Source organism: Jaculus jaculus, chromosome 11 (assembly GCF_020740685.1).
Source record: "Jaculus jaculus isolate mJacJac1 chromosome 11, mJacJac1.mat.Y.cur, whole genome shotgun sequence".
NCBI classification, from domain to species: domain Eukaryota; kingdom Metazoa; phylum Chordata; class Mammalia; order Rodentia; family Dipodidae; genus Jaculus; species Jaculus jaculus.
In genome coordinates, this window is record NC_059112.1 from 55,458,426 (window position 1) to 55,485,651 (window position 27,226).

The 27,226-nt window shown below is 44.7% G+C and overlaps 1 protein-coding gene across 1 annotated transcript in view; it reads left to right on the forward strand.

The window, feature by feature from the left end:
- Nucleotides 1-27,100, forward strand: part of Pcgf3 (polycomb group ring finger 3) — a 54,459-nt gene extending 27,359 nt beyond the window's left edge. The window contains exons 7-11 of the mRNA XM_045161661.1: nucleotides 7,576-7,683; nucleotides 8,862-8,950; nucleotides 20,024-20,161; nucleotides 22,516-22,596; nucleotides 23,214-27,100. Coding sequence (XP_045017596.1) covers nucleotides 7,576-7,683; nucleotides 8,862-8,950; nucleotides 20,024-20,161; nucleotides 22,516-22,596; nucleotides 23,214-23,261 — 464 coding nt within the window. The 3' untranslated portion in view covers nucleotides 23,262-27,100. The remainder of the gene's footprint in view (nucleotides 1-7,575; nucleotides 7,684-8,861; nucleotides 8,951-20,023; nucleotides 20,162-22,515; nucleotides 22,597-23,213) is intronic.
- Nucleotides 27,101-27,226: the final 126 nt, after the last annotated feature.

Genomic DNA, 27,226 nt, shown 5'->3' on the forward strand with positions numbered 1-27,226 from the left:
ATTATTATTATTTGAGACAGGGTCTCATTTAACCCAGGCTGGCCTGAAACTCAATGGGTAGCCACAGATGACCTTCAACTTCTGATCCTCTTTACTTATTTGAGAGAGAGAGGCAGTAGAAGGATGGATGGGTGGTAGAGAGAATGGGTGCTGGTGGGCCTCTAGCCAGTGCAAACGAACTCCAGACATATATGTCACCTTGTGCATCTGCATATTCAATTTTAAGTAGTGCTGAGTATTGAACCCAGAGCTTCTTGGATGCTAAACAAGTACTCTAGCCACTGAACTACATCCACAGCCCCATGCTTTGAAACTCCTTTAACAGTGTGATTGTGCTCTTGATGAAGGTTGTCTGCAATTTCTTTGGCTTTTTTTTGTTGTATCCACAGTCGTAAACTTCATTTCTCAGGCCCAAGGCCTTTTGCTGGGCTCCTACATAGCCTAGGATACGTGCTACCCAAGATAGTAGAGAGACAGAACACTGACTCTGAAGTCAGTCCCAGGTTTAGTTCTTAAAGGAAAATACCAGCATGACTCCAACCCTTTCCACTGCTCTGCCTAAGCTTGCTGTGGCCCTGACTCTTGCTTTTGCCTCTTGGTGATAGCTTCCTTCCCTTGTGGCCTGTCTCGGAGTTCTGATCCCAGAAGCTCCTGATTTACCTTTTTTCTTCCTTGCATATGGGTGGTGGGTGATTTTATTTTAGATGTTTGTTCTTTGTTTATTTGCTTGTTTGTTTTTTTATTTGAGAGTGACAGAGAAAGAGGCAGAGAGAGAGGGAGAATGAATGCACCAGGGCCTCCAGCCACTGCAAAGGAATTCCAGATCCATGTACCCACCTTGGGCATCTGGCTTACGTGGGTCCTGGGGAATAGAGCCTTGAACCAAGGCCCTTAAAGCCATGGGCAAGCGCTAAACCGCTAAGCCATTTCTCCAGTCTCCCCTTTTCTGTAGCATTTTTAAACTTGTCTTTCCTAAGAGAACATCTTTTTAAAGAAATTTTTTAAAAATTATTTATTAGAGAGAGAATGAGAATGGGTACATCAGGGCCTGTAGCTGCTGCAAATGAACTCCAGATGCATGCGCCACCTTGTATATCTGGCTTAAGTGGGCCCTGGGGAATCAAACCTGAGTCCTTTGCAGGGAAGTGCTTTAACCAATAAGCTATCTCTGTAGCCCTGAGTATACACACTTTTTGATATGGCAATGCTGCCACCTCCTCTGCTTTTCTTTTTTTTTTTTTGCTTTTCGAGGTAGGGTCTCACTCTAGCCCAGGCTGACCTGGAATTCACTACGGAGTCTCAGGGTGGCCTCGAACTCATGGCAATCCTCCTACCTCTGCCTCCTGAGTGCTGGGATTAAAGGTATGCGCCATCACGCCCGGCTTCCTCTGCTTTTTTTCATACTGCTCACAGCTTATTGCTTCCACGAACTCAAGATGAGGTCATGAGTTTTGTCATCTACTCGTGGATATTTAGCATGCTTCTTACCTTGTGCTTTTTTTTTAAAAAAAAAGGTATGCTCTTATGAGTATAGGTGAAAGTACTTACTGGCTTTATTGTGGAAATAGAGTTTCTGGGTCAAAAAGTATGTTGATTTTTTATTTTATTTTATTTTTTGAGGTAGGGTCTCATTCTGGTCCAGGTTGACCTGGAATTAACTATGTAGTCTCAGGGTGGCCTCGAACTCTCAGCAATCCTCCTACCTCTGCCTCCCAAGTGCTGAGATTAAAGGTGTGCGCTACCACGCCCAGCTGTTGATTTTTTTTAACGTATTTTATTTAGCTGGGTGTGGTGGCACATTCCTTTAATACCAGCACTCAGGAGGCAGAGATAGGAAGATTGCCATGAGCTCGAGGCCAGCCTGAGACTAACTAGTGAGTTTCAGGTCAGCCTGGGCTAGCGAGACACTAACTCAAAAAAAAAAACAAAAAAGAAAAAATCATTTGCAAGGAGAGAGAGAGAAAGAATGGACATGCCAGGGCTTCTAGCCACTACAAACAAATTCCAGACGCATATGCCACCTTGTACATTTGGTTTATGTGGGTATTGAAGAGTCGAACGTGGGTCTTTTTAAGTTTTGCAGGCAAGTGCCTTAACCACAGAGTTATCTCTCCAGTCCCCATGTGTTGATTTTTATTTCTGTCTTCTTCCCTCTGTGCTGGATAGAGCAGGAGCCATACTCTGCAGCTCACATGCCCCATCTGTTATACTGCCTGTCCTTACATGGCACATGAGCACAAATGTCTCCTATGACACTATATAGTTGGAAAAAATTTAACTAATATTTTGTGATGTAAAAATTATACGAAATAAAATTTCATAGTGCATAACTAGTTATATTGGAACACAACCAGTTTCTTCATGGATATATGTACTTCTGGTTTCACCTTCAGTAGCAACAGACCATGTGCATGTGGCTGTAGCCTGAGCTGCTGCTCAGTACACTGACATTTCCTCAGCACATTTACAATTTAACAAACTCTGTGTTCTCACCACATGGAGACTTTACCATCAGCACAAGGAAAGAAGAAAGGACCTCAAGTCTTGGACCACCATGCTGTTGACCAGTTGCTGCTAAATGGCAGAGCACTGCATCTGGCACATCAGGGACAAACAATGTTCCTAACACATTTGCGCATGCACACATACATGTTTGGATTTTTTATTCGTTTGAGCTGAAGCAGAGATGGGCTTATTTTCTGAATGAGATTTAGCACTATAACCACTGTTGTCAAATGCTGGTTGTGTTTTGGAAATTTTCTAAATCTATAATTTAATTTTGCTAGACTTGATAGTGCTAATGAATTCTGTTTAAAACAACTTATATGCAAAACTTACAGTACAGTAAGGCCATTTCAGTAACAACTCATGTTTGAATTACAGGTAGTATCAAGCTGCTTAATGTTAGTCAGCTTCCCATTACTATAACAAAATACCTCAGTTATCAACTTGTAAAGAGGAAGGGCTTGTTTTAGCTAATAGTCTGTGATTGGTTGATCCCATGGCTTTGTGCCATGATGAGGTATATGTTTGAGCCCAATTGCTTACCTGATGATAATGAGGAAGCCAAAGAGGGAAAGAGAAATGGGCTGGAGCCCTGCAATCCCACTTGAGGATCCCCTTCCAATGACCTGAAGGCCTGTCACAGGCACCATTACTAGTAGGTTCTGTCTCTCAATGGTGTCATCTTCAACATGTGAACCTCTGGTGGGCACTTGCCCCCAGCAATAGCACTGCTGTGTGGCATTCTATGCAGTATCTTCCTTCCTCCACAACTTTGAGGATTGATGGCCTCTTCATGGCCTCTGTAGGAGTATCTGCTGAGTACATGAAGCAGCATGAGCAATGTCAGACCCAATCTGTCAGGTCCAGCACCTACATACAGCATTTAAGTTGCGTCTGATTTTTCAGTTTACAAATACAACTTCAGTAAGTGAATCTAGAAGATTCATGCCTCCTTATACATGTACCTGCTTGCCTTAGATGTCAACATTCAACTTTTTTAATTTTTTAAAAATTTACTTGACAGAGAGGGAGAAAGAGATAAGAATGGGTGCACCAGGGCTTCCAGCCACTGCAAATGAACTCCAGACACATGCTCCACTTTGTGTATCTGGCTAACATGGACCCTGGGGAATCAAACCTGGGTTCTTTGGCTTTGTAGTAAATGCTTTAACTGCTAAGCTATCCCTAGAATTTTTTAAATTTTTAATTTTTTTTGGTGAGGAGCAATTCAAGGAGGGTCTCACTCTAGCCCAGGCTGACCTGGAATTCACTATGTAGTCTCAGGGTGACCTGTAACTTGTAGCGATCCTCCTACCTCTGCCTCCTAAGTGCTGAGATTAAAGGCGTGTGCCACCACATCAGGCTAAATTTTTATTTATTTGTAAGCAGAGAGAGATGGAGAGAAGACAGAGAGAAAGAAAGGGTACACCAGGGCCTCCAGTGCTGCAAATGAACTCTGGGTGCACGTGCCACTTTGTGACTTTATATGGGTAATGGGGAATCAAACCAAAGGTATATCCTGTTTGTCATTCTCCTTTTCCTTGTCCCAGAGACAGGTGGCCATTTTGCCTAAACATAAGATCTGGGTGCTAGAGAGATGGCTTAGCAGTTAAGTGCTTGTCTGTAAAGCCTAAGGACCCCAGTTCGAGGCTTGATTCCCCAGGAACAACATTAGCCAGATGCACAAGGGGGCGCATGTGTCTGGAGTTCGTTTGCAGTGGCTGGAGGCCCTGGCGCGCCCATTCTCTCTCTATCTCTAGCTTCCTCTTTCTCTCTTTGTCTGTTGCTCTCAAACAAATAAATAGAAATAAAAGTTTTTTTAAAAAAAAGATAAGATCTGGGGGACACATGGTGCAAATCTCCTTGGGATCTTAGACAGGAGGGGGCCAGTCTCTTCTCAGCAACCAGTTTATCATGAATTTAAACAATATATGACAATTTATTAGTATAATTTACATTACAGTGAAGTAGAAAAAGGGAGAGATGGTCTAGGGAAATGACTTAGCAGTTTAGGCATTTGCCTGCGAAGCCTAGGAACCCCAGTTTTATTCCCCAGGACCCACGTAAGCCAGATGCACAAGGGGGAACATATACCTAGAGCTCATTTGCAGTGGCTAGAGGCCCTGCCTGGTATGCCCATTTTCTCTTTCTCTTTATCTGCCTCTTCTTTCTCTCCCTCTTTCTCTCTCTCAAATAAAAGGAGAGATACAGAGAGTCAGAATCCCAGTATGTTCACATTGATTTGAAGTCTCAGTAGTCTTGTGTGGCACTTACATTTAGTTAGAAAAGCAAGTCTCTGGAGACCTCAAGATCATACCCCCAAGCCTGGCACATGTGGTCCCCCAGCAGCCAAGAGTGCCAAGGTGGTATAACATTTTAGAGCACAGAGAGCCTACACATAAGGCACTTTCAGGATTGTACTTGGAAGCCTGGGATATATAGATTTAAATCCTTACTGATGGGAGGGCCATCACCATGGTTTGGCCAAGTACTTTTAAATTTTACCTATTTTTGGTTACTTAGATAAGAGTAGAAATATGAAAGAAAGAAAGAGAGAGAGAAGGAGAGAGGGAAGAAGGAAGGAAAGAAAGCAGGCAAGCAAGCAGAGAGAAAAACACAGGTTAGTGAGTGTCATGCTAAGAGCCTGGCAGTTCTGTCTTTAGAAATGTTCTGCCTCCATGCCCTATGCTAAAGGCATTTAACATTGGTGTCTGCCTGCTAGAGGCAAGTCTAGTCTCAGCTTCAAAGTAAAAGTTGTCTAAGTCTCTTTCTTCCACTTTGTTTTTGGTTTGGGGTAAACCTTAAGGGTATTTGTTAGGTTGAGAACTTATTTGAACTTAAACCAGCTGTAGATAGGAAAAAATTCAAGTTTCCTCATGTGCTTTTTCGGTAGGGTAGCATATCTGATGTTTTAGAACAAGTAGGGATGAGGGGGGCTTTGCAGAAACATTTAATGTATAATTGTGTGACAGGTCATGGATAGAGCCATAGCTCTGGCACATTGTAGCACTACCTTCTGCTTTAGTGTTAAACAGCTTGTTGTTTAAACATTGGACAAAGTGGCTGGATTCAAAATAACCATTAACTGGGCATGGTGACACAGTACCCAGGAGGCAGAGGTAGGAGGAACGCCATTGAGTTCAAGGCCACCCTGAGACTACATAGTTAATTCCAGGTCAGCCAGGACCAGAGTGAGACCCTACCTCAAAAACTCCAAAATGAAAAGGGTAGGCTGGGAAGGTGGCTTAGCAGTTAAGACACTTGCCTGCAAAGCCAAAGGACCTAGGTTCAGTTCCCTAGGACCCATGTAAGCCAGATGCACGAGGTGGCACATGCATCTGGAATTTGTTTGCAGTGACTGGAGGCCCTGTTGTGTCCATTTTCTGTCTCTCAAATAAATAACTATAAATAAAAGTATTTTTAAAAGAAGAAAGAAAGAAAAGAAAAGGAAGCCAGACATGGTAGCGTCTTTGATCCCAGCACTTGAGGCAGATGTAGGAGGAGTGCTGTGAGTTCGAAGCTAGCCTGGAACTCTGCAGAACTTTACTGCATAGTTCCAGGTCAGCCTGGGCTAGAGTAAGACCCTGACTCAAAGAAAAAAAAAAGGTCTTTCAGAGTACTGGTTTAAACAATTTGTTCTAAGCTTTCGTTGTCATTGGTATGTCCTTAGCAGCAGCTAGTCTCTTTTGCTTGTCACCTCGGTCTGAGTTTTAGAGTCACAGATGGAACTTCACTGAAAGAAAGTCAGTACCTGCTTTTCTTTCTCAGAATTGATCTTCTGGAATATGCAGGGTATCAGCCTGGCCCTGCCTACAGAGGCTGTGTACTGATTGTCCAAGGACAAACCAAATTGTTTTCGTACCCAGTGGTCCAGAGAAACAAGGCAGTCAGAAGATAGGGCGGCTTCTGAACTGGCTACTGGTCTTCAGGAGCAAACTCCTTCATGGGTTGGAGGTTTATGGTTCCTTCCTTATTTTCTTGTATTGTGACTGCTGGCCACATACACCAGGGGGCAGTCTTCACCCAACACCAGAGAGGTATCCACCCTGGTAGCAAGTGAGGGCCAAGTAATCTTGGCACACAGACACAGCCTCCCAGGACAGGGCTGCCCTGGGGCTGTCCTTGTCCTCCTGATGCAGCCCATCAGCCCAGTTAGAATTCTGCTGAACTGCTTGGTGGTAGCCAAGTGTCTCTGAGCTGTGGTCTGTCATGGCTGCAGGGATTATGGGGACACCTGGCAGCCCTGGATCACTAAGTTGCCTATAGCACAATAATAGTAGGCGGGATATGGGAATTTACTGGCAGCTACATTGTCAGTGTTAATGTATAAGGAGTGACTAGAGCCACCTCTCAGGATCTGTTCTGTTTTCTAACGGGTCACTGGAGCTGCCTCTCTTAATATTTATCGCACTTTCTGAGAAGTTGTCAAAGCCACACCCTTTAGGGTCGTGTTACATTCTCAGGGGAGGGGAGGAGGTCCCTTGAAACACCTCCTTAGGGGCTGTTACACTCTCTGAAGGATCACTGGAACCTCCTCCCTAGTGGATCTGTCACACTGAGGAATCTCCCAAGCTGCCTCCTTAGGGTCTGTCAGATTCTAAAGAGTCATCAAAACCACCTCCCTTGGGTTCTGTCACACTCACTGAAGGGTCTCTGAGCTGGTAGGGACCACCTGAGCTTTTCTTAGGGTCTGGTATATACTCTGAGAAGTCCCCAGGCACCTTAGGGCCTGCCATATTTAAGGTAATGATTAACTCCACATCAGAGGTGGTTAAGGAGGTTGGGCCACAGTCCTGGGGACAGGACTCCCATGGTTCCAGAACCTATCTGGCTGCACTAGGTCCTCACATGCTGTGTCTCGTCTGTACTCTCCTATGTCTGTAGCATGAGCTCTAAGGTGCCAAGTCTGGCCCATGCTTATTATGACCACACTTGATATTTTCTTGTTAGCAGCACCCTTTAAACTTCATAATCTAACTCTCCAACTTCCTTCATGTGATGTCTGTGAACAGTTTTACTGTAACTCCTTGCCTACTGCATATTAAAGCTTGTTTATTGGTTTTTTAATAGCGGAAATGAGGAAACAGAGGGAATTTTATCACAAGCTGGGCATGGAAGTACCGGGTGACATCAAGGGGGAGGCGTGCTCCGCCAAACAGCACTTAGATCCCCGAAATGGTGAGTAACTGCACAGGCCACTGTGAAATTCAGGAACTCATTATCAAGCCTTCTCAGAGAGTACACTTTGTCTTAACCTGTAGGTGGTTTCACCAGAAAGTGACAGACAGTGCCATGGTGGGTACTGGGGAGGCTCTTCATCATCCTGGTAGATGGTCATGTAGGTTGGGGAGGTTAGGTGGAGGAGGGTAGGTGTTCGAAAGGGCCTATAAAGAAGGAGCAATAGGCAGATACTGTCAGATGAGATTGTGCCTTTGCTTCAGTTATGGTAAAGCAGCTAAAGAAAAATTTGGTTTGGACATAAGGTTAATTTCTGCTTTTAAAAAGTCTGTGTATGTGTTAAATTATGTAGCTCTTCAAGTCTTGGCACTTTTATGGTGGCCCACACAAAGCTCACAGAATACCCCTAGACCACCCTGTGTATTCCTGGCAACCCAAGGAAAGCCAGTACACACATTACCAGGGAAGTAGGGCCAGGTTGGGTGGGAGGGGAACCAGGGATCCAGTCCTGACTATGTGTTTAAACAGTGGGATTCTAAGACCTAGGCTTGCTAGAGAGGAAGGCTGCTGTAGTGAGTGCTGAGTGGCCCTGGGAGCTTGTCTTTGCTACGCTTACCAATTTTGGTCATTGTTTCCATCTAAATCCCCCAGACACAGTTCTGAGCACCTCACCAAGCTGTATCCATGGGAAGATGTCATGCCACAGAGAAGCTTGGTACTTTATTAGACTTGCAGCATGGCTTTGATTCATTATGTTCCTTGTGTCCAAGCTCTTAGTAGAGTGAATATCACCAACATTTTGAGGATACTGTGGAGTTTAACAAATAGTATAACATTTTTTGATTTCATAATACAGGTTGATTATTTCTTATCCAAAACGCTTGGGGCCAAAATTTTCATAATTTTTTTTATTTTGGAATATTCGCATATGTATAATAAGATAGCTTGTGGAATTTCAAGTCTAAACATAAAATTCATCTGTTTCTTATACCCCTTATACACCTGGTGCATGGGTAAGTTCATACAATATTTTTAGTGCACCTGCCTTTGACTGCAGCCTGTCACATGGGGTTGAATATGGAAGTTTCCACCTGTACCTCAAACAGTTTTGGATATTGGAACATTTTGGACTTTGGATTCCAGATACTCAGACTGTATAATATTTTTTGTGCTAAAAGGTGAAACCAAAGCAGATGACAGTTCAAATAAAGAGACGGCAGAAGAGAAGCAGGAAGAGGACAATGATTACCACAGGAGTGATGAGCAGGTGAGGGTGCCTCCTGTCTGAGTTGCCTGGGTTAATTTGTTTCCATGTTTGAATGCTTTGCACACCACGTTGTCTCATGAAACTGTAATGGCGGGAGATGCCATGGGATTTTTCTTCCTATGAGTTCTTCACTTTATTTTTCTTTTTGTTCTTTTTTATTAAAATATTTTTTAATTTATTATCATTTGCAAGAAAGGAGAATGAGAAACAGATAGAATGGGTTCTCCACTGCAGACAAACATCAGATGCATGCACCACTTTGTGCATCTGGCTTCACATGGTTATAGGGGATTCGAACCTGGGCTGTCAGGCTTTCAAGCAAGTGCTTTAACCACTAAGTAGTCTCTCCAGCTCCTATTCTTTTTTTTTTTTTTTAAATTACCAAAACACATATTGACTGAAAAGCAAATATGTTATGAATTATAGTCTATACTCAGGTCTTGTTCTCTCCAACCCATTGTATGTTTTTTTTGTTTGTTTGTTTGTTTACTTAGGCAAAACAAAGGTGGATAAAGAGAAAGAATGGACACACCAAGGCCTCTAGCCACTGTAGATAAATTTCAAACACATATGCTACGTTGAGCATCTGGGTACTGGGGAATCAAACCTGGGTCCTTTAGCTTTGCATGCAAGTACCTTAACTGCTAAACCATCTCTCCAGCCCTGTATTTTTTTTTTTTAGTTTTTAATTTTTATTAACATTTTTCATGATTATAAAAAAATATCCCATGGTAATTCCCTCCCTCCCCCCCCCCCCAACACTTTCCCCTTAGCCCTGTATTTTTTTATTGGCGGTTTGATGCCTTTTCTGCTGAGTGCTTTTCTGTACAAGGGAGGGAAGGGACACAGCAGCATAGTAAAGGGAAGTAATCTTGAGACCTGTCCATGCCTCATTATCAGGTAACAAAGAAAACTAGACTAACACAGGTGCTGTAGGAAGTTATGAGAAAACTCCATACCCCCATCTACAGAACTTCCTGATTTAGCATCTTAGTTTATGAACCCTAACAGCCATCTTACTTTTTCTGAATGTTTGTATTTGTGTTCACATAGAGGCCAGAGGCTGACTTCAGCTATCTTCCTTAGTTGCTGTCCATTTTATTTACTGAGGCAGAGTCATTAAACCTAGACCAAGCTTGCCCAGTCAGCTACTCTAGCTAGCCATCTTGCCCTTGGGCTCTCTGTCTCTGCCTCCTGAATGTTAGGATCACAAGTGGGCTGCCGCACCCATCCAGCATTTATGAAGGTGCTAGCAAAAGTGCTTTATTCATTGAGACATCTCCCCAGCCCCTACCATACTTTCTGTGTGTAGGTCAGAGGGCAGCCTCAGATGTTGGTCCTTGCATTTTACCTTGTTTAAGACGGGGTCTCAAAAAGAGGGGGAGGGACTAGAGAGATGGCGTAGTGGTGCTTGCCTATGAAGCCTAAGGACTCATGTTCAACCTTCCAGGTCCCACATAAGCCAGATGCACAGTAATGCAAGTGTGCAAGGTCACACATGTGCACAAGCGGGCACATGCATCTGGAGTTCGATTGCAGTGACTGGAGGCCCTGGTATGCCATTTCTCTCTCACACTCTCTTACTCTCTTGCATTAAAAAGGAAGGGGGTGCTGGAGGCAGGCATGATGGCACATGCCTTTAATCCCAGCACCCTGGAGGCAGGGGTAGGAGGATCGCCATGAGTTCGAGGCCACCCTGAGACTACAGAGTGAATTCCAAGTCAGCCAGGACTAGAGAGAGACACTACCTTGGGGGGAGGGGGAAGAGAGAAAAGAAAAAAAGAAAGGCAGGGATTCCCTTGTTTGCCACTTTTGAAGTGGCTGACATGTTGACCTACAAGCTTCCCAATTCTGATTTCACCTCCCTTTGCTGTAGGCACATTGGGATTTCAGGTGTCAGTACACTTTTTTTTTTTTTTTTTGAGGTAGGGTCTCACTCTAGCCCAGGCTGACCTGGAATTCACTATGTAGTCTCAGGTTGGCCTCAAACTCATGGTGATCCTCCTACCTCTGCCTCCCTAGTGCTGGGATTAAAGACATGCACCACCATGCCTGGCACTATTTTAATTTTAAGTTATTTATTTGAGAGAGGGCGGGAGAGAGAATGGGTGTGTCAGGGCCTCTAGCACTGCAAATGAACTACAGACACATGCACTACTTAGTACATCTGGCTTCACATGGGTACTAGGTCCTTAGACTTCACAGGCAAGCACCTTTAACTGCTGAGCCGTCTCTCCAGCCTGTCTAGGTTTTTGTGTGGGTTCTGGGAATCTTTATGTGGTCAAGCTTGTGCTATAAGTGCTTTTAACCACTGGAACCCTGTCATGTTTTTTTTTTTTTCAAGGCAGGGTTTCACTGTAGCCCAGGCTGACTTGCAACTCATTTTGTGGCCTCAAGCTGGCCTCACAGTGATCCTACTCCCTGAGCCTCCTGAGTTCTGGGACTAAAATTGTACACCACCATGTCTGGCTTGTCATGCTTGTTGATGAAATATGATCATCACCTCACTAAAGTAAGGAAGGAGTAAGGAAATGCCATGGCAGGCTGTCACTCAGTGTGTTTAAGGGTTCTTGCCCACACATTGGGGAAACTAGAATGAGGTACTTAGAGAGTGCATAGAAGCTGTTATTCCTGAGTGATACTATCCTACATGAAGGCTAAGACAGTCAATAAAACAGCATTTATTTTACTACTTGGGAGATTAGACCAACATGTAGAAATCAGCAGGAACAAGGAATGATGGGGACCTAGTCCATACACAAGTCAGAGACTTTAACGTCCTTGGAGGAAAGATGGCGTTCCCCTGAGCTGACCTTAGGCTGTGGTCTCAAAATTGACTGGAAACAGTAGGCCACTGTGTAGCTCACAGAGATGGGTGCACGCCTGAACAGTGGGAGATGTGCAGAGAGCATGGCTGGTTCTTGGCCATATCAGAAGATGTAGGAAAAGGCATAGGGTGGTGGTGCACACCTTTAATCCCCACACTCAGAAAGCAGAGGTAGGAGAATTGCCATGAATTCAAGGCCACCCTGAGACTACATAGTGAATTCCAAGTCATCCCAGACTACAGTGAGACCCTACCTTGAAAAACCAATAAAATTAAATTAAAAAAAAAAGAGATGGACAGGCTTTAAATACAAGATTCCACTAGTCTGGCCCCAACCACACTACTTTTGCCTCCTGAGTGCTGGGATTAAAGGTGTGTGCCACCATGGCCAACAACTCTTTTTTAATGTTTTAGTAGATTTTTTTTCCTCAATTTTTATTAACATTTTCCATGATTATAAAAAATATCCCATGGTAATACCCTCACCCCCCACTTTCCCCTTTGAAATTCCATACATCATATCCCCTCCCCAGTTCAATCAGTCTCTCTTTTATTTTGATATCATGATCTTTTCCTCTTCTTATGATAGTCTTGTGTAGGTAGTGTGAGGTCATGGATATCCAGCCCATTTTATGTCTGGAGGAGCACATTGTAAGGAGTCCTACCCTTCCTTTGGTTCTTACATTCTTTCCACCACCTCTTCCGCATTAGACCCTGAGCCTTGGAAGGTGTGATCTAGATATTACTCAGTACTCCAGTCACTTCTTTCCAGCACTATGATACCTTCTGAGTTATCCCACGGTCACTGCCATCTGAAAAAAGAAGATTCTCTACCCACAGTGAGAGTAGCGTTAATCTAAGGGTATAAATATTAAGAGAAGTGCTTACTGGGAAGTTTGATAAGCATAGTATATACACTTTTCTAGACATCAGCAGATGTTACATACCTAGGGCTCATGACTACCCCTATTTTATATTTTCAGTATCAGGGATGTGTTCCCCCCCCCCCCCCCCCCCACGGAGCAGGCCTCCAGTCCAGTTGGAGGGCAATTGGTTTCCACCATGACAGACCTGCCACTATTTTACCTGTTGGCTCATTTGGCCTTGCTGGCCAATTGTAACGCTTGCAGTGTCCACTGTTGAGTATCTTCACTGGTGGTATCTCTTCCTCCCATTGAACTACATGTAGAATGGCTTCTTCCAGCTTTCTGTCAGCTGGTCTACATGGAGGAGGTTATCATCTCAGTTCCAACAGGATTTCTCAGTGGCCTTGCAGCCTAAGTATGTGGAATCTTCAGCAATAGGGTCTTACCATCTATTCCTGGTGAGAAACCAAGGGCCTATAATGTTTTGGGGGTATCAGGGACCTCCCTGGCCAACAACTCACTGGAGGTATCCCATCCCTGGCCCTGAAAATTTTCTAACAACAATCTATGGCTCCTGAGTGTTCCATTGTCTGAAACCAGAGGATTCCATATGATTTATTTGCATCCTCTTAGATTTTGATTAGCCCTCCCTCCACCTTTCCTTTACTCTATCTCTCCCCCTGACCTCACTTTGGCAAGCCTTTTCACCCCAGTTAATCTATTCTTCTACTTACATATATACAATACCAACCTATTAAGTACCCTCCTCCCTTCCTTGAGACAGGTTCTCCCTCTAGCTCAGGCTGGCCTTGAACTCACAGTGATTCTCTTACCTCAGTCTCTCAAGTGCTAGGATTGAAATAGGTGTGTGCCACCATGCCTACCCTTTTATTCTGGCTTTTTGAGCTAAACTTGTTCTTTGTTCTTGGTCACTTCAGTATTAAAATCTATGTGCCTTACTTAGTAGTACCCCAAGTGCTTCCTCTGGTGCCAGCATGCTCTGCAGGCTTCATTTCTAGAAAGGCATTAGGGCCATCACCTTGCCCAAGTGTCCACCTACATAGCCTGCTTTAGTCTGGTTTGCTGATCTCCTGTGCACTGGTACACAAAGGATGCTTTCTGGTTGTAAGGAAAGTATAAGAGAAAAGCAAAAGAGAACACCGGACCTGATCTCTACATAGTGTTTATTGAGAGAAATAATGAGGGGCAGCAACCTTCCTGCGGGATGGAGGCTAAAGCACTGGGCCAGGCTGGGGTGCAGGCTTATAAGGAGGATCCTAACAAAAAACAGATTGGAACAGCTGCAGGTCCAAGGATGTAGATAAGAAACTATAGTTATTTGTGTCTTTACTCAGAATAAGCTTTTTTAGCAAAATTGTCTAGGGAGGATATCCTACCAGACGGTTTCTTCAAGGTTCTGAGCTAAGGAAACTTTAATCAATTGGGAGTAGACAAGTTTGTCAAGGCCACATGTTTCTGAGGTTTTCTTTATTGTCTGCTAGTCTTAGGGATAGTTATTAACTCTTTAGTTCCCTTTAGTTTTCAGGGAAGGCTGTTAACCCTTCACTGGTCCCCTGGGCACTGATGTGCAGAGGATGTTTTCTGGTCCCCTGTATACTGGGACACAGGGGATGCTGTCGGCATTGTCTGCATGGAACCTAAGCTCCTCCTATGTGCAGGTGTGTGGAGGACCCAGGGGGACTGTCACTAATCTGGTTGTTTGCATTGTAAGGTTTAGAAGTGACAGATCATGAGCACTCTGAGGCAAAAATGGAAGTTTTTAATCTGAGGAAAAACACGAGCTGCCAGGACTGACTCTCAGGAGCAGAGCAGTCAGCTTGGGGTGACAGATAGTGGGTTTTATAGGCTCTTTAGTTGGGGGAAGGTGAGGAAGGGAAGGAATTTTTTGTTGTTCTTGTTGGAGCAGTAAATCTCTGTTCTTTACATTAGCCATAGGGTGAAACCAGAAGTGACCCAGTGAGAAAAAGGGGGGCAGTAAATCTAGACTTGGAGCCTTGTTAGGCAGGGAAGGGACAATGGCTGAGCAATTACTTGAAGAATGTGGATGACCCACTTCTCTGTCGCCCTCCTGCTGTCCCAGGTGACTCCATTTTGTCCTGACCTAACATGCATGGTTAAACACTGGGCGCCACATTTTCTCACTTCCTAATTCTAACTTTAACCCTAACCCCATGTTGTTCACAAACTACTACTTTGTGCCTCAGTTTCCCACCTGTAAAGTGGATGGTGGTAATGTCTGTCCTGGACTTCAGTAGGGTTGAATGGCCTCACAGTTGAACCATGTGAATGTAGTAAGTTTGAGAATTGGACAGTGAGGCACCTAGGCCAGCCAAGGAGGTTAGTTTAGGCTTTACACCTGTCTTGTCAGTTTCCCTCTGTGATCCCTGCAGGTGCATTTGTCTGCTGTGTTACTGGGGCGCACAGGCTGGTGGCTAGTCCACATTCTTTTTTTTTTTATTAGACAGAGAGGGAGAAGGAGATAGTGAGTGAGTGAGAATGGGCACACCAGGGCCTCTAGCCACTGCAAACGAACTCCAGATGCATGCGCCACCATGTACATCTGGCTTACATGGGAGAATCGAACCTGGGTTCTAAGGCTTTGCAGGCAAACACCTTAACTGCTAAGCCATCTCTCCAGGCCAAGTCCACATTCTTTTTTTATTCAACTTTATTTTTTTTTAAGGTTCTGCTTTTCTTTTTTTTTTTTTTATCTTTTCACAATTTTTATTAACATTTTCCATGATTATAAAAAATATCCCATGGTAATACCTCCCTCCCTCCCTCCCCACACTTTCCCCTTTGAAATTCCATTCTCCATCATATTACCTCCCCATCTCAATCATTCTACTTACATATATACAATACCAACCTATTAAGTGCCCTCCTCCCTTCCTTTCTCTTCCCTTTATATCTCCTTTTTAACTTACTGGCCTCTGCTACTAAGTATTTTCCTTCTCACGCCCAATCATCTGTAGCTAGGATCCACATATGAGGGAGAACATGTGGCGCTTGGCTTTCTGGGCCTGGGTTACCTCATTTAGTATAATCCTTTCCAGATCCATCCATTTTTCTGCAAATTTTATAACTTCATTTTTCTTTTTTTTTTTTTTCTTTTTTATTTTTATTAACATTTTCCATGATTATAAAATATATCCCATGGTAATTCCCTCCCTCCCCACCCCCACACTTTCCCATTTGAAATTCCATTCTCCATCATATTACCTCCCCATTACAATCATTGTAATTACATATATACAATATCAACCTATTAAGTATCCTCCCCCCTTCCTTTCTCTACCCTTTATGTCTCCTTTTTACCTTACTGGCCTCTACTACTAAGAATTTTCCTTCTCACGCAGAAGCCCAATCATCTGTAGCTAGGATCCACATATGAGGGAGAACATGTGGCACTTGGCTTTCTGGGCCTGGGTTACCTCACTTAGTATAATACTTTCCACGTCCATCCATTTTTCTGCAAATTTCATAACTTCATTTTTCTTTACCGCTGAGTAGAACTCCATTGTATAAATGTGCCACATCTTCATTATCCACTCGTCTGTTGAGGGACATCTAGGCTGGTTCCATTTCCCAGCTATTATAAATTGAGCAGCAATAAACATGGTTGAGCACATACTTGTTAGGAAATGAGATGAGTCCTTAGGATATATGCCTAGGAGTGCTATAGCTGGATCATATGGTAGATCAATCTTTAGCTGTTTTAGGAACCTCCACACTGATTTCCACAATGACTGCCAAGTCCACATTCTTGATGAAATATGCCTTCTGCCAGTGTGAGTTCTTGTTTTCCGGGCATTTCCTTTGCTCTGCGTACTGGTCCATCTGGCTCTGGTGTTGACACCCTTGGTTTCTTTTTATTTATTTATTTATTTTTTTAATTTTTTTTAAAAAATTTTTTTGTTCATTTTTTATTTATTTATTTGAGAGCAACAGACACAGAGAGAAAGACAGATAGAGGGAGAGAGAGGGAATGGGCGCGCCAGGGCTTCTAGCCACTGCAAACGAACTCCAGACGTGTGCGCCCCCTTGTGCATCTATCTGGCTAACGTGGGACCTGGGGAACTGAGCCTCGAACCGGGGTCCATAGGCTTCATAGGCGAGTGCTTAACCGCTAAGCCATCTCTCCAGCCCTTTTTATTTTTTTATTTTTTTTTAAATTTTTTTTTTTTTGTTCATTTTTTATTTATTTACCTTGGTTTCTTTTTAGACCTTCCCATGTCCTGGGTGCTTTGGGGTATGTAATGTGGGCTTTTGTGTTGCTTCTTTTTGTTTAAAAATATATATTTTTTATTTACTTATTTGTAAGAAGTGAGGGAGAAAGAGAGAGAACAAGCAAGTGAGAGAACAGATAGTTGCACCAGGGTCTCTTGCAACTGCATACAAACTCCAGGTAAATGGACCACTTTATACATCTGGCTTTACATGGGTACTGGGGATTTGAACTCAGGCGATCAAGCTTTGTAAGCAAGAGCCTTTTACAACTCTAAGCCATCTCCCCAGCCCTCCCTTTTTTTATTTTATTTTATTTTTACTTATTTATTTTTGGTTTTTTGAGATAGGGCCTCATTCTGGCCCAGGCTGACCTAGAATTCACTATGTAGCCTCAGGGTGGCCTCCAACTCATGGCAATCCTCATACCTCTGCCTCCCAAGTGCTGGGATTAAAGGCGTGCACCACCATGCCCGGCTACCTTCGCACCCTCCCCCCTTTTTGAAGTAGGGTCTCACTCTAGCCCAGGCTGACCTGGAATTCACTATGTAGTGTCAGGGTGGCCTCAAACTCACGGCAGTCCTACCTCTGCCTCCCAAGTGGGATTAAAGGCGTGTGCCACCATGTCCAGCTTGACAGTCTTATTTCTCTTATTTCCTGATGCCAGAGAATGATGAGATTCTTTCTGCAGGAGCCCCAGCCTCCCTTCTATCAGCGGCAGGCTCCATTGCCTATTGTCAGACTGCTGCTTGGAGTCCTTGTGCTTGTCCTTGCTGCTCTTCCTCCTCCAGGACACCAATTTCTTCAGCTTTACCTTGAGCTTCCAGGGTCTTTTCTTTTCTGATGCCTTTCCTCACAGTGGGAAGGTCAACGAGGCTGAACCTTCAGATGTGCTAGGCTGTTGTCATCTTCTGAAGTGGAAGCTGTATGTCATCCCAGACATAGTCTCTGGTGGTCTTTTTCCTCTTGGAGCTGTCTGAGCAGCAGTAGTTGGTGGGTGGGCAGGCAGCTCCCATGACATCTCCCTCCTGAGCTGTTTCCTCAGGAGATGCTTCAGAACGAATGTCCCCAGACCTGGAGAATCTAGCCTGTGGGCATGACGCTGCTGCCAGCATGGTGGGGGAGGGGATGCAAGTCTATTTCACATAGACTGCTGGAAGGTCAAAGTGTCTTCCATATGACCAGCTATTTTAGCTTTAAAGGGTCCCTGACTAATTTTGATCCCGTTTCAGCTTTTGAGCCCCAGTCCCTCTGGAGGCTCTTATGCAAGGAAAGTCATGCTGGCTCCCTGGGTCTCAAACTTCTCCATCTCCAAACTTTGCCTGGCTGTCCTTGGTGTGAGAATTTGACTTGCCTTAATTCTGGATTCCGCTCAACTCTACCCAGACAGGGTTCCCTGTCCTCTGCAGTCCCAGAGCAGGCAGTGGTATTAGTACTGTGCTCTGGACTTTGAAGACCCAGCAGCTGGGTGGTTTTTTTTTTAAGGTTTAGAGAAAGACTTTATTAGATTAAGAGAAGGGCCAGTCATGGTGGCTCATGCCTTTAATCCCAGCACTTAGAAGGCAGAGGTGGGAGGATCACTGTGAGTTCAAGTCCACCCTGAGACTACAGACTGAATTTCAGATCAGCCTGGGCTACAGTGAGACTCTACCTAGAAAAATTAATATACCAAAAAAGAGAGAGAGGGAGAAGGAAGTACAGAGAACTCCCACCATGAGGGAGGCGAAAAGGGGTAAAGCCTTTGTGGGAGTAGGGGTCCCTTCCCCCCATCTCATGAGGGGGACTTACCAGGGCAGGGACTTGGAAGTTCAGGACAGGTAAATAGCCAAAAAGAAGACAACCTATTTTTCATTCAGCATCTTTTGTTTAAAATTCTTTAAAATATATATATTTGAGGGCTGGAGAAATGGCTTAGCAGTTAAGGCACTCTTAAGGACCAAGGTTAGATTCCCCAGTACCCACATAAGCAAGTTGCACAAAGTAGCACATGCATCTGGAGTTTGTTTGCAGTAGCTGGAGGCCCTGGCGTGCCCATTCTTTCCCTATATCTGACCTTTTCTCTCTCTCAAATAAATAAACAAAATGTTTTTTAAAAATCAAAAACATTTTATTTATTTATATGAGAGAGAAAGGCAGACAAGAAAGAGAATGGGCACACCAAGGCCTCTAGCCACTGCAAATGAACTTCAGACACTTGTGCATCTGGTTTTACATGAGTACTGGGCAATCAAACCTCAGTCCTTTAGCTTTTCAGGCAAGCGCCTTAACCACTGGGCCATCTCTCCAGCCCTAAAATTCTTTTTTATCTCTTGCAATTTTAAACATACACACTTCAGGTTAATTCCTTTGTTAATTCTTTTTGTCTGAATTTTCAGGGGTTTGAGTACATTCTTTTTTGGGGGGACCAGGTCTCAAGATAGGGATTCATTCTAGCCCAGGCCGACCTGGAATTACCTTTGTAGTCTCAGGGTGGCCTTGAACTCACAGTGATCCTCCTACCTCTACCTCCCAAGTGCTGGGATTAAAGGTGTGAGTCACCGCATCCGACTTTTGAGTACATGTTTAGGGTAGCTACTCCCTGACCAATCTGTGTTGAAAGTGGAGCTTTCTCCCCAGTCTTCGAATGTGAATGACATTTTTCCCTATGAAGAAAGTGCACTTTTGCATTGCCCAGCACCCCTGGCTGTTACTCTGCCTACACTCTTAACGCTATGCAGAGGCTCAGCCAGAGTGCATTCCAGATTCCAGACCAGGGCTTTTCTCATGGCTCTTCCTCTGCTGGGAACACAACAACCTCTGCTTCCTTCACAAACCTTGCTCAGTGCAGCCCTTGTGAGGCTAGGGATGGTCACTCGGAGTCTATTACTGTTGGCAGATACAGACAGAGACACATAATTCTCAGGGCAGCTATAAGTTAAGTTAAGCAGTTAAGAAGACCAAATTGATAGGCTATGGCATTTCTCAGCATTTCAAGCAGACACTTAAGAGGTTTTAGGAAAGTAGAGACAGTGACTGAAGTAAAACTTCTGCAGTGTTGTTCTGATTTCAAGAAGGCTACATTAGTAGATGTAGGAGCCAGCATTCCTCTCAGAAAGGCCTGAGTGCTCCTGACCATATGCCCTTGTCCCTCAGGTGAGCATCTGCCTGGAGTGCAACAGCAGTAAGCTACGGGGCCTAAAGCGGAAGTGGATCCGCTGTTCAGCCCAGGCCACTGTGCTGCACCTGAAGAAGTTCATCGCCAAGAAGCTCAACCTCTCCTCTTTCAATGAGGTAGCCGCCAGCAGCACAGGAGCTGGGGCGGGGTCTTTCTTTGTTTTTAACTTGAACAGTCTTCTTTGGAGAGTTTAAGTTTTATTTATTTATTTATTTGTAGGCAAGGAGGAAGAGAATATGAGTGAGTGTACCAGGGTCTTATGCCAGTGCAAATAGACTCCAGGTGCATACATCACTTTGTGCATCTGGCTTTACATGAGTACTAGGGAATCGAATCCATCATTTAGGCTTTGTGACCACTGAGCCATCTTTCTAGCCCCTTTGTTTGGCAATTTTAACAGAAAAAAAAAAAAAAAAAGCCTTGTTTTTCCCGCCCTGCAGGTAGTATGGAAAGGAATACCAGTAGGGTTGTAAAAAGCCCAGAGAATGCAGGGCTCTAGAATAGGTTATAGTTGTGCAGGGGTTTGTGATTTGTACTGCTGCTTGAGAAGGACCCACAGGTTGTGTGGGAAATGGCTTGTGGGACAGGCCTGCATATTGTGGACATAAGAAGTGGTGGTTGAGAAGTACTCAGTACAGTGTATGGAGTTGCGCCACCTGGTGAGCCAACGTCTCCTTTGGAGCCTGTAGGTATGGCTCCAATTGAAGAGAGTCTTTGCAAAAGTGACCACCTTAGGATTCAGAGATAAAATATCCCATATTATCTGATGACCTCAATTCAGGATCAAGCATCCTTATTTTTTATTTATTTTTAAAATATTTTTGTTTTTACTTATTTATTTGATAGAGAGAGAGAGAGAATGGGTGCACCAGGACCTCCAACCACTGCAGACGAACTCCAGATGCATGTGCCCCGTTGTGCATCTGGCTAACGTGGATCCTGGAGAATTGAACCTGGGTCCTTTGGCTTTACAGGCAAACGCCTTAACTGCTATAACTGCCCTATTTTGATTTTTTGAGATAAGGTCTCACAACAGCCCAGTAGCCCAGGCTGGTCTCAATGCACAGTGATCCTCATACCTTTGCCTCACAAATTCTGGGATTAAAAGCATGCACCACCATGCCCACTGACTAGCACTCATTATACAGATGAGTCAGACAGAAGAAGCCAAAAACAACAAAGGCAGAAACTGGAAGGACTCACAGGAACCAAGGGGCCTTGTGGTCTGAGTATCCCCATATGCATGTGCTTGAATTTAACCCCAGAACTATTGTCTGGGAGGCTGTTAGTGCTGAACTCTGAGGAAAAGGTTCTCTCTTTGTTCCTCTAGCCTACGAGGACATGGCTGAGACCTCCACAGGCACAGTAACCTGGACTTCAGCCTCTGGCACATGACAAACAAGCTGTTCCTCATCAATGATCCAATCTCTGCTGTTCTCCACAACCACATAGACACATCCCCCACTACCCTGAACTCTGGGCTCTAGAACTGTGTGTCAGACCTCAGAACCAGGGTCTGAGAAGTTGTCACGGGGCCTAGTCCCAAGCCTCAGCTGCCCCATAGGAGGTTGGGAGAGGTCAATAGACACAGGGTGAGGACATCCTTGAGCACCAGCTACTAGGAGCCCACTGGAGAAACAAAGCCTGGATGTGGCTGGTGTTGGGAAAAAGGATGAGGAAAAAATGAGAGAGGCAAGGGAGCCGTGGGCCCTGTGACAGTTGAGGTACTATGAAAGGGGCATCTGTGTAGTATTTGTGGAGAGGTGGGGAGGTTTGAGAGGAACTGCCTTCCCAGTGCAAGAACATTTCCTTCTGAGAACCAGAATGGAGAGGGGCTGGGCATAGTAGTGCACACCTTTCATCCTAGTACTTGGGGGGCAGAAGTAGGAGGATCACTGAGTTCAAGGTCACCTTGAGACTACATTTTGAATTCCAAGCTAGCCTGGTCTAGAGTAAGCCCCTACATTAAAAAAGGAAAAAAAAAAAAAAAACAGAAGGGAGAGGGGAGGTATTGCAGCCAGCTCATGAGTATCCCAGGGACAAATGTGCTACTATTGCCCAGGCCCAGGACAGTGACCTGAGGGGCAGTGAGTAATTCCCAAGAAGGGGACTTAACTGAGGCCTTGAGCCTCACCAAAGAAGCCAGGGACCAGGGTAAGAACTGAGGGTCAGGTGCCAGGCATTAGCAGTGCAAAGAGCAGCTAGGCTGTGCCTCGCAGGCCCACCTGGTAACAGCCATGAAGGGCCATACTGCTTGGTCCCTTGAGGAAGTTGTGGTCCAAACAGGAATGTTCTTTAATGTTCTAACTTGTGCTCATGCCTGGCTTCTGTCCTGGATGAGGCAGGTGGATGAACAGATAGACAAGTATATTCCCACACAACTGGGGAGGGGCTCGTAGACACTGTCACTGTCAGCCTCCATCTCAGGGTGATTAGAAGGTGCCACTAACTGTACCCCTTCTCCCTTCAGCTGGACATTTTATGCAACGAGGAGATCCTGGGCAAGGACCACACTCTCAAATTTGTGGTTGTCACGAGGTGGAGATTCAAGGTAAGACTGCATAGTGCTCAAGCTGTTGGGTTTTTAGACAACCACATGACCCTTCCTTACTTGTTGTGCATATCTTCTGTCTGAGTACAAACCTGACAGTTTCATCAGAGTTACTGCTGCGGAACAGCTGTCTTTCTGTAATCATCCACTATAGCCAGGATCTTTCCCCCACCCCACTCCAAGTCAAGACATGGTAGGGTCATGACAACTGCAGTTAGGAGTGAACATTCAAATTGGGTATCTTTCTGAGTCAGGAAACTGGTAGTGGGGGTCCCTGACCAGACCTAGAAGGCAGCTTCTCCCTCTCCAGTTGAGCCAACTGGAAAGAAGGGGAAAGACAGAGCCAGGCCAGGATCCAGGATGGCCAGTGATTGGTGCTGACTAGGGAAGGCTAGCAGAAGTGAAAGGCATCTCAGGAAGGACTAAAGCTAGTATTGTGGGCAGGAAGAGCAAATTGAAGTAATGAGCACTGGCCCTGGTATGCAACCCAAACACTGCACAACCCTGGGACCAAGGACCGTGACTGCATCACCCAGGACTGGGTTCAAATGTGGCACTGCTCTTGCAGTTATTAGCATCCCCTTCTTTCCTCGGCCATCTGTATTTTTGTCTTGCAGAAGGCGCCCCTCCTGCTACACTACAGACCCAAGATGGACTTGCTGTGAGCCCAGCCACACTCAGCCCGCACCCGGCGCTCCACACAGCAGCCCTGCGTGGAATGTTGCCTCTGGGTGTCATGTGGACCAGATTTCTGAATAGAGAATATTTATAACTTTTGTATGAGAGAATCCACACCCAACAAGACACTACCAGCACGCGTTTACAGAAGATGAAAACACTTCGCAGTTCTGTGGAGCCAAACATGCTCATCTCTGCTTCAGGTCCACAGGCCAGAGAACAAGTGAAATAGTACGACACGCTTCCACAGCGCCTCCACCACAGAGCACCTTTGCTTGCTTTCCAGGTCTCAAAAATCCAGTTCATGTCTGTTTAATTCATGGGTTAGGCTTCATGATAAGCCTCAAAAATCCTTGTATGAGTTTTAATTTTAATGAGTTCCTAAGTTATTGAAAAAGTCCTTTCATGGTCAATATTTATGTTGCCTTTAGCTTCCTGAAGACTTAGAAGATGCACACATAAAGAGGCTTGCAGTAATGCTGTGATTTAGCCATGGCATTTAATTTCTGCCTTGTGTCCTGGGGCTGGCCTATGTCCTTCATTACCCTCAATGTCACACGGCCACGATTCTGATCCACTCGGCAGAGCACAGCAGATGTGGCACAGCAGTGCGACTGACCATCGCTTGCTGAAAAGTTCTTGTTCTAAATTGCCTCTGTTGGAAAGGCTGTCCCTGTGTTTCCTGCCTCTTCCTTCCCACCTCCTTTTGATGAAAGGCTGTTGCGCTAGCTGTGTTCCACGCTGACCAGTCATTGCAGGCTGTCCTATGGGGATACCTCGCACAGGCTCATGGGAAGCCCTCATGCTCCTGGTGGCTACTGTTTGCACGTTTACCTTCCTGCTGGTGAGGTTGACATGTGTGCTTTGGAGCTCTTTTTTTGCCAAAGGTGGCCAAGCCACCCAGTGGCATGGGTGCTCTGCCCAGCAGAAGGCACTTTCTTGGTCGCAGCAGAATACTCTTTGTTAGCCCCTCTGTCCCCAGATAAGATGGTGGTGGGTTACTAGAGAATAAGTCTCCAGCACACCCACATTTGTTCCTAAGGTAGAGGTTGCTGTGTGGGCAAGAATGAAGGGCAGGGATGCTGTCCTCCCAGGGACCTCTCTCAAGTCTGGGTGTCATCTTATCTCTCCCCTCCTCTCCCTCCTAGGTCCAGCACCCTGCAATCCCAGCCAGTCCTGTGCCCTTAGTGGGCAGACAGAGGTCTCAGTGTGTTCCCAAGGGCTGGGCTTTCTGAGTCTTCACCTTAGCAACTGGAATTTTGGGGGGGGAGTTTTGCTTCGGCAGTTGGAGATGGGCTGGTTGGCCTCTCTTTGGCTTGTTTTCTTCTGCTTCCTCTTTCATGTGTACAAGATGTCAGAAGTATCAGCTAGTGAGACCCGATCTTAGTGATGAGGAAACATCCAAATTAACTCATCCAAGCAGTCTTTAACGTATGACCTTTTAAAACACAAAAACAAGCGCTTTGTTAGGAATTGACCAAAATTCCCTTTATTTCAGCCCAAGATTTTGGGACTATTCAGTTTCCTGAGTTTGCTGTTTATCCAAATCACTTCTAGAGTTCTATACAAGGGTTTGTACGTAAATATTACCTGTCTACCTCAGAACACACGTGCTGCTGAAGCATTCTGCAAGACCGTGTTCTCACAATGCATTACATTAGAATTTAGGTATTTTCCTGTGTGGTGAAATTAAAGAAGGGTTCAGCAGTTAGGAGCCTCCAAATTCAAATAAAGTTAATTCACAATTCAGATCAAACTTAGTATCGCTGAATAATCTCACGATATATATTTGTAACTTTATAGCTACTTTTGGAATCACTTGACTTTGCTATGGTGCTAAGTTGATAGATCTAAGTGTTCAGCAAGGCGGACGTCACAGCTGGCCCCGACGTCCCAGCCGCCCTGCTTCTGTCACCACGTTAACCTGATAAACCTCAGCAGCAAAAGTACCTATTTTTCTAAGATTCCATCGTGCACCTGTCTGCACTGCAGACAGTCTCCCAATGCCCTTCCGCCCTTTGGTCTGACCTGTAGCCTTACCTCGCTCAGAGACAGGGCAGAGTGAACCTGCGTCAGATGGATGTGTCCATGCGTCGCATTTCACTTCTGCCAAGCTTCATGTGACATCAAAGGCCGAAGTTTATTTTTCCAGCATGAACACAGGATCAGTTAGTGGCCGGTCCTGTCGCGCTTTCTTAGCAGCAGGCAGAGCTCCTGCGAAGTTGTTTTCACAGCTGCCGAAGCTAGAAACCAGGTGCATCCGGCTGGCAGCGGCGGGACCAGTCTCCCAGTTCTGGGTCTCGCTAGACACCATTTTCACAAAAATAGAAAACTCAGATAGAATATATAATATTGAATTTAAGATTTGGGGGGTTAAAAAAGAAAACTTAACTTTATAAAATTATTTATTCTATTTTAAGCCTTCTATCATATTTTCCCATGCAATTGTTTGGTTTCCGTGGTCCAGCTTTAGTTACAGGCATATAAGATGCGATTGTGAGGTGTTTTGCAAGCTTCTTTTACTTTGCGTAGCTTCAGTTTGTATGTTTTTATAGGGATGAAGAGCATTTTTATGCTTTGTGCAATAGGTTCCAACATGCGTTTATTAGCCGTGGTTCAATTGTGATCTAGCATCGATGCTACTAAATTGAAAGGGAATATAGTTGGAATTTCAAAATGTGTGCATTCAGCTATTTGGTTTTGCCTTTTTCATTGTTACTATGATAAGAATGCTGTTATTGGAATTGTGTGCGTGTGTGTATGCGTGTGTGTGTGTGCGTGAGGATACCTGCCAGCAATATTCAAAAATACACAGACAGGCAGGGAGTGACTAGGGTCATGCCATGCTCCGAGTCCTGGAGCTGTGTGCCATGGCTGAGCCACCCTGGGGTTTGGGATCTCATGGTCTCTGCCCACAAACCTGGCAGTGCTGCCCTGAACAGGCCGCTGGCCCCTGACACCTGCCCTGACATCATAGTCTTTGGAGCCTGAATTGTTTTGTTTCTGAGGGCACACAGGATGGCATTTCACAGTGCTCTGAAATGTATCATTGGCATGAATGTTTTAGGAATGAGCCAACTGATTTCTACCTTGTATGTGGATATTAAATGTGCTGTTAAAACACATTTAGTGCAGATAGCTAAATCACACACACATAAACACACATGTCTCTGCTTCCTCAGGAAATCATTTAAGCCCCAACATGTCACATGTGACCTTAACATGAAAACAAAGGTTTTCTCCGCCTTGATACTTAAATACACTAAATGAATAAACTGGGATATGTAGATTAGGAATATCACTTAAATTATATCTGCATATCTTGCACTCCTCCAGGCAGGGACTGTCCCTCAGGCTCCTACGGGGAATACGCTGTGCGGGGCTGTGGCAGTGGCTGTCTCGCATGGCATTCCTGTCAGGTGTCATTCACTCCCATTCAAGAGCACATTTGGAGTGAACTAAAGTGTATCCATGAGATGTGTGTGTGTGCTGCCTACCAGACACACTTCCTGAATGAAAGCAACTTCACATCAGGTCAGGGATGGCAGATCCACCTGAGCCCTCACCTCGGAGTGCGGCCCACAGCTAACAGCTGCTTGGTGTATGGAAATGATGATGCAGATACAGATTTTTGACTGTTTTATTTGAAAGTTTACATTTTTTATGATTGTGTTAGTGTGTAATTTTTGTACCATCGGTGGCTAGTTTTTGTCTAAAATCTTTTTTGGAATATTGCTTAATGTTTTGATTTTATGATAGTGAAGCTTGTATTCAGTGTTTTGCCAATTGATATTATATGCTTGTAATAAAAGCAGAAGAAAACTAATATGTCCTAGGCTGGAAATTATTACCTGAAGTATTTGTAGATGTTGAAACAAGATGAACTATTATGGTATGTAATTGGCCCTCTTTATACATAGACTCAACTAGTTGTAGTTGACACTTGTTCAGA